General features: G+C 36.2%; 1 protein-coding gene and 1 long non-coding RNA gene across 2 annotated transcripts in view; both read left to right on the top strand.

The window, feature by feature from the left end:
- LOC137632236 (uncharacterized) overlaps nucleotides 1-3969 on the top strand; it is a 4907-nt gene extending 938 nt beyond the window's left edge. The window contains exons 1-2 of the mRNA XM_068364120.1: nucleotides 1-3565; nucleotides 3804-3969. The exon at nucleotides 1-3565 is cut by the window's left edge and continues 938 nt beyond it. Of these exons, the coding sequence (XP_068220221.1) occupies nucleotides 1-3565; nucleotides 3804-3833 (3595 nt within the window). The 3' untranslated portion in view covers nucleotides 3834-3969. The remainder of the gene's footprint in view (nucleotides 3566-3803) is intronic.
- The window catches only part of LOC137632630 (uncharacterized), an 806964-nt gene that overhangs the window by 5221 nt on the left and 794243 nt on the right, over nucleotides 1-7500 (top strand). The window lies entirely within an intron of this gene.

Genomic DNA, 7500 nt, shown 5'->3' with positions numbered 1-7500 from the left:
TCAGATTAAGAATTTTGTTATAAATGCTTTGGTTGAGGGGGAGACTTTGCCAGAGGAAGCTTATGATTTATTAGATGAAGAGGGATCCCAGTTAGCTCTCAAACAGTTAGAATTGCAGTATGCTCGTGAAAAAGAGGAGAGAGATAGACATGAGAGGAGAGAGCGTGAGGAGTTGGAGAGGAAAGAGAGGAGAGAGCGAGAGGAAAGAGAGAGAGAGCGTGATGAGTTAGAGAGGAAGGATAGGATAGAACGAGAGGAAAGAGAGCACAGATATCAATTAGAGCTGTTGGAGAAAAAGAGAACGATAAAAGATAACGTGAGCCAAGGTGATGAAAGTGAACAGGTAATTGATGTTGTTAAGGCTTCTAAAATGATTCAGTTGTTTGATGAAGCGGATCCAGATGAGTTCTTTATGCTTTTTGAAAGACTTGCGCTTAATTTGAAGTGGCCTAAGCGTTTATGGCCCGTAATCTTGCAGCCGTCATTAAAGGGTAAAGCTAGAACAGTTTTCTTGTCGTTAACATCTAGTGAGAGTAATGATTACGACTTTACTAAAGATAGTATCCTGAAAGCTTATGAGCTTACGGCTGAGTATTATCGTCTCAAGTTTCGAAGATGTAAGAAGTTTGATTCGCATTCATATATTGAATATTCACATAATCTTGTTAAATTACACGATAAATGGTATACAGCAGCAAGTGTCACTACCTTAGATGAATATAGGGAGCTCATTTTACTTGAACAGTTCATTAGAGGTGTTCCTATTGATGTTCAGAGATACTTATTTGAGCGTGAGGTTACAACTTTACAAAGAGCAGCTGTGTTAGCTGAGAATTACAGTTTAATTAGACCACATCAACATAGTCAAAGACAATCCAAGAAATCTCCAGGTAATGTATCAGAGGAGAAGAAATCCTCTGGCTCATTCAGTAAAAGTCTGTCTGAGGTTAGGTGTTACAAGTGTAACCAGCTTGGTCACATGAAGGCAAGATGTCCTAGTAATTATAAGGAGGGGAAGAGCGAGTCTTCGGGATCAAATATGGCAATTAGGGAGGTCCAGCAGGAAATTCCTGTTTCTCATTGTGATAGGTTAGATAATGAGTTTGCTCCTTTCAAGTTTGATGGGGTGGTGTCAGTGTCAGATGACCTAGGTAGAAGTGTGCCTGTTAGGATAGTACGGGACACTTGTTCTTCTAATAGTCTAATTGTAAAAGGAAAGGTTCCTGGATTGGAAAAGACTTTTACATCCGATAGACTGGTTGTTAGAAGTTTGGGTGGACTGGTAACAGTTCCTTTGTGTAGGTTATATCTGCATTGTGGTTTATTAGCTCGTTATGTCACAGTTGGGGTGGTGGATGAATTGCCCATTCGAGGTGTTGATTTTCTTATGGGGAACGACTTGGCAGGAGGGAAGGTTGTACCTAGTCCCATAGTTGTTGACACTCCATTAGAGGTAAGCCCCGTGGAAGATCCAGTATTGTATCCTTCTTGTGTTGTACAGCGTAGCAGAAGTCTGGCTGTGGTAGAAGTCCCACGAGAGCGTGGAACAGATGTGACCAAGGACGTCAATGTAAGCACTACGTCAGGTACTTTAGGAAAAGATGATGTTGGTACAGTTGACGTAGATATCAATATTGATAGTTTATTCCAAACTGATAGTTTTGGAGGTAATGTAAAAGAGAAAGAAAGTGTGCTAGAAACTAAGTTTGGTTTGAAGACTGATAACGTAGTATTGGTAAATACTGTAAACTCAATTGAAAATGAAATTAATTCAAGTAATGTTTTTGATTACTCTGATAATCTTTTTGATATGAAATGTTCTGACATTATAAAAGCTCAACAGGAAGATTTGTCCTTGCAGTCTATTTACAGTGAAGTTGTTGCAGAAGACCAGATCAATACGGAGCCAGTATGTTATTACCTGAGGAATGGACTACTGATGAGGAAGTTCAGAACTTTGCATACTCCGGCAAGTTCAACTTGGGAAATCAAGAATCAGATTGTCATTCCAGCGAGCCTAAGGCAAAAAGTATTACACATGGCACATAATGTATCTTCTTCACACTTAGGAATAAGGAAGACTTTGAGTGCAGTTCTTCAACTCTTTTACTGGCCTGGTATAAGGAAAAGTGTCACAGAGTACTGTAAGTCTTGTGCAGTATGTCAGCTGGTTGGTAAGCCGAATCAGATTATAAAACCTGCCCCTTTACAACCTATCCCTGTTTTACCTGAGCCTTTTGACAAAGTCATATTAGATTGTGGTCCTTTACCCAAAAGTAAGAAGCAGAATAAATATATGATTACAATGATGTGCAGTTCCATTCGTTATCCTGATGCCTATCCACTTAGGAACATAAGTTCTAAGACACTGATCCCAGTTTTAATCAAATTTTTCACTCAGTATGGTATCCCCAAGATTATCCAGACTGATAGAGGAAGTAACTTTACCTCTGATTTATTTAGACAGGTTATGGCAGCTATGAACATTAAACATACTTTGTCCTCGGTATACCATCCAGAGAGTCAAGGAGCCCTGGAACGGTTCCATCAGACGTTGAAGGATGCCCTTACAAAGTACTGTCGGGAACATCAGACAGACTGGGATGAAGGATTACCATTCGTGTTGTATGCCATCCGCAACACTCGACAAGAAAGTCTTGGATATTCTCCAGCCGAGTTGTTATATGGAAGGAAAGTGAGAGGTCCTTTGGAGATACTCTATGACATGTGGTCAGATCAGACGAAAGAGGTAACATTAGGAGATTATGCTAAGAACTTACAAGGTAAGCTAGAGAGCTCTCGTAAATTTGCACATGACAATTTAAGCATAGCTCAAGATAAGATGAAATTAAATTTTGATAATAAGGCTAAGACACGAAGTTTTAGGCCAGGTGAATCTGTTTTAATGCTAGTACCCATAAGGAAAACATTTGAAAATAGATATGAAGGTCCTTATACAGTGATGAGCAGAAACAAGGATAATTATGTCATCTCTACTCCGGGAAAGAGAAAAAGCGAGAAGATGGTGCATATAAACCTACTAAAAAAGTTTGAGACCCAATGTGACAATGTCAGCTTGATTTGCAAGTCAACTGTGGAAGATAATGTGAAGCTTAGTGAAATAGATTTTCCAGATCGAAGTAAATGCATACCTCTAAATAATACACTTGCATTAAATAACATTGACTGTAAACTTAATCATCTCTCATCTCAACAGGCTAGTGACTTGAAAAAGTTATTGGAACTTTTTCCAGACATCTGTGGAGATGTGCCTACCCAGACATCATTGGTAGATTATCAGCTAGAGCTTAAACCAGGTACAGAACCTCAGAAGAGTGCCCCATATAGAGTTTCCCCTCAAAAGAGAGCCATACTAAAGAAGGAAACTGACTTTTTGCTACAACATGGTTTTGCGGAGCCAAGTATTAGTCCTTGGGCATCACCATGTGTTTTAGTCGAAAAACCAGATGGCTTCTATAGACTCTGCACTGACTTTAGAAGACTAAATGAGGTAACTGTTTCGGATTCTTATCCATTACCAAGGGTGGATGACCTCATAGATCAGGTAAGCAATGCTGTATATGTTTCAAAGATTGATTTATTACGGGGTTATTATCAAGTCCCATTAGCGGATAACACGAAACCCCTGACAGCATTTACTACTCCAGATGGACTATATCAATATACAGTCCTTCCATTTGGACTTAAGAATGCTCCTGCAGTTTTTCAAAGATTAATGGATCAAGTAATCAGCAATATGCCTGGTATTAGAGTGTATCTTGACGACATTGTTGTATTTTCAGATACTTGGCTGGAACATCTTTCTATGCTGAAGGATTTACTTGGCAGGTTGAGACAGGCTTGTTTGACAATTAACTTAATCAAGAGTGATTTCGGCCATGCAAAGCTGCAATACCTTGGATATGTGATTGGCAGCGGTGAGGTATCCCCAGTAGCAGCCAAGTAGACGCCATCACCAAGCTAAGCTGCCCAGGATCCAGACGTGAAGTAAGAAAATTCCTTGGGATGGTAGGCTACTATAGGAGGTTTTGTAAAAACTTCTCTGAAGTAGTAGCCCCATTAACTGACTTAACCAGCAGCAAGAGGAAGTTCTTTTGGACACCAGTTTGTGAGGATGCCTTTCGACGAGCCAAAGATTTCCTAACCAGTAGCCCTGTCCTGAAGGCTCCTGATTTTGGCTCTCCCTTTGCTGTCGAGGTCGACGCTAGTGACCTTGGAATAGGCGCTGTACTCTTGCAGAAAGGGCCAGGTGACATGCAGCATCCTGTTGCTTACATGTCAAAGAAACTAAAGAATCATCAGCGAAATTACTCCACAATCGAAAAGGAAGCACTTGCTCTTTTGACTGCATTGGAGCACTTCGAAGTTTATCTTTCTGGCAGTCCTGCTCCCATATTAGTCTTCACAGATCATGAGCCACTAAAGTTTGTAGGCCGGATGAGAACCAAAAACAAAAGGCTCATGAAGTGGTGGTTATCTTTGCAGCAGTTTGATCTAAAGATCCAGCACATCCGTGGACAGGATAACCTTCGAGCAGACATTTTATCACGCTGTAATAACTAACTCTACAGGTTGGTCGAAAATCTTTAACATAGAGTTTTCGACTTAAGGAGGGGGATGTTAGGAGTATTGAATTTATGTAAATACTGTATTTTTGTAGGGTACATTGTAAATGTTTTGTAGTTCATATTTTTCCCGTGTCTGTCTGTGTTGTCCTTGCATGTTGTTTGGGTGTTTGTATTCCTCAGTCCTTGGATGGTTTACTTCGGCCATTGGAGCGCCACCAGGGATTGAGATTTCTTGGATTTGTCATAGTGTAAATAACTCTGGATTATATACAAAAGTGTTACATTATTTGTACATGTTAAATTGTAAGTATTACTATATTTCATTTAAGGTTCTGTTGACACTTGCTGTGTATTTATGTATTTCTGCCTTTTGTTTTGTTTAATATTGAAGTTATTTTCCCGTTTTATCTACGGTGTATTGATAATCGATTATTGGTTACCTGCTTGTGTTGCTCATTTGTAGTACTGCTGTACAATGTTAACGTTCCTGGAGTTTCGTTAATTACATTCGTTATTGCTTTGGTGTCATTATTCTTGTTATCATCGTAATCCATATCTTTATATGTATCTTTAATTAATTTTAAGTAAAGTAACTAAATTTCGTAGTGTTTTCCTTATTCCATATTATATATTTACTCGCATGTCATACTCAAATTTAATGCTATTTAAATTTGGATAAGAGCTCTGTTATTTAAGTAATCTAAGTTAAGGCATCATTAAATGTCTTGTTATTTATTGTCTATGGCCGTTTGGAGCTCCGCTTCGTACTTGCATCAGTGAAATGCTGGAAAGGGTATTAAGAGGCGAATGGTCGTAACATATATATATATATATATATATATATATATATATATATATATATATATATATATATATATATATATATATATATATCCATATATACATATTCATATACATTACATATACACGTACATATGAACGTATGTATACTGTATATATATGCATATATATATATATATATATATATATGCATATATGAGAGAGAGAGAGAGAGAGAGAGAGAGAGAGAGAGAGAGAGAGAGAGAGAGAGAGAGAGAGAGAGAGAGAGAGAGAGAGAGAGAGAATGCAACTGGAATCTATATGCTGATAGAGTATCTTCTTCAATCGCGATTTATTTTCTAATTGGTACTGAACCCTAGTGATGTTCGACTTCTAGAAGAAAAGCATATCTCTCATTAGTATGCGACTTGTTAGTGTAACTAGAATTAGCTGATGCTTGTAGCTGTCAGACGGCTATCATTCCCGCACTACATAAGCTTCCCCTGATAAGTCCTTTGCCTACACACTAACCTTTCCATGAAGATTTATTGGGGTTACTCAGGTCGTTAGAAAAGGAGGGGATTTTTATGACTTGTGCTTGTCAGTCATTCTGTCGCCTTTTCCCATTTTTTGTGGGCATCGTTTCTCTGAGGTAGATATGTTTAAGCGCTTTGTTCAGTAATATATTTTGTGTGTAGGTTTGATTTTAAATAATGCCAATCAGAATCGCGATTACCTTACGATTTCGTCCCACCCAAAAATAATTAGGTGTGTTTGCCTTAGCCTTATTGATGTACGAAGATCGGCTATCCCTTTAGTTAAGGACGCGTTCTAGATATCGAAAAAGGTATCTGGAGGATTTTAAATTGTTGTACTGAGATAGTTGAATGCCATATGATACAGAAGTGGATAACAGCTTTAACTAAGATTGGTATAATTTTGATTTGCACTTTTAAAAATTAAATGTTTATACTTCTTTAAGAAAAGATTGTGCTAAGGTTTTATTTCTGAAATGTACCTGGATTACTGTAATTCTATAGGGCCCATTAAATATTTTGTCTCGCTGAACTTTTGGCTTAAAATTATCGGTTTTGAATTTGAAGAGAAAAAATTAATAATGGACATATAAACATGTGTGTGTGTGTGTATATGTATATATATATATATATATATATATATATATATATATATATATATATATATATATATATATATATATATATAATATATATATATATATATATATATATATATATATATATATATATATATATGGTTGTGTGTGTGTTCATGTGTATATAAATGTATGTATATATATATATATATATATATATATATATATATATATATATATATATATATATATATATATATATATATATATATATATATATATATATATATATATATATATATATATATCTTTTTCTAGCAATTGCTTGCTTTAAAAAAAAAAGTCTGTACTACTACAATTCATAGTTTAGCTGTTGAAATTTGTATGAATCTCCTAAATAGATAATCCTTAACTACATTATCTGCCTCTTGCACATAAACGCTCACTTATATTAACTTTGATATTTCACGAATTCTCCTTTCATTGACGACATTCTCCTAAACCTTCATTTTTATAACTGATATCATATCATTAAGTACTACTGGATAATTTAATCTGTTAGTTCAATGGAACTCTCTACTAAAAAGTTTTTTTCTGAAATTTGGAATGAGGAAAGAAGCTTTTCTTCATCATTATTTTGATTTTCTTTTACTATCTCTTCGTCCCCTGTTTTAATTAACGATATTATTTTAAATGAAAGTATTTTATTCAGTAAAGAAATTATCTGATTTTCATTGTAATAATTATTAGAAGTCACATGCTGCACGTGTTCATTAGATAAAACGCTAATATTACGAAAAAAATTATTGGAAAACAGAATATAAGTAGAATAAAACGAAAATATAAAAAATTGCCATCAGTATGGACTAAGTCCCTTTGGCAAGAACGAAACGGTGAACTACACATATTGACGAATTCTTGGACAGCCTTATGTCTCAGGCTGCTCACGCATTCTTGAAAAGTTTTTGGCTCCTCTGGGGAGCACCCTTCGTAGAGAACCACTGAGAGAGATCAACT

Source organism: Palaemon carinicauda, chromosome 41 (genome assembly GCF_036898095.1).
Source record: "Palaemon carinicauda isolate YSFRI2023 chromosome 41, ASM3689809v2, whole genome shotgun sequence".
In the NCBI taxonomy this organism is placed as follows: Eukaryota; Metazoa; Arthropoda; class Malacostraca; order Decapoda; family Palaemonidae; genus Palaemon; species Palaemon carinicauda.
This window is presented reverse-complemented; position numbering and strand designations above follow the sequence as displayed.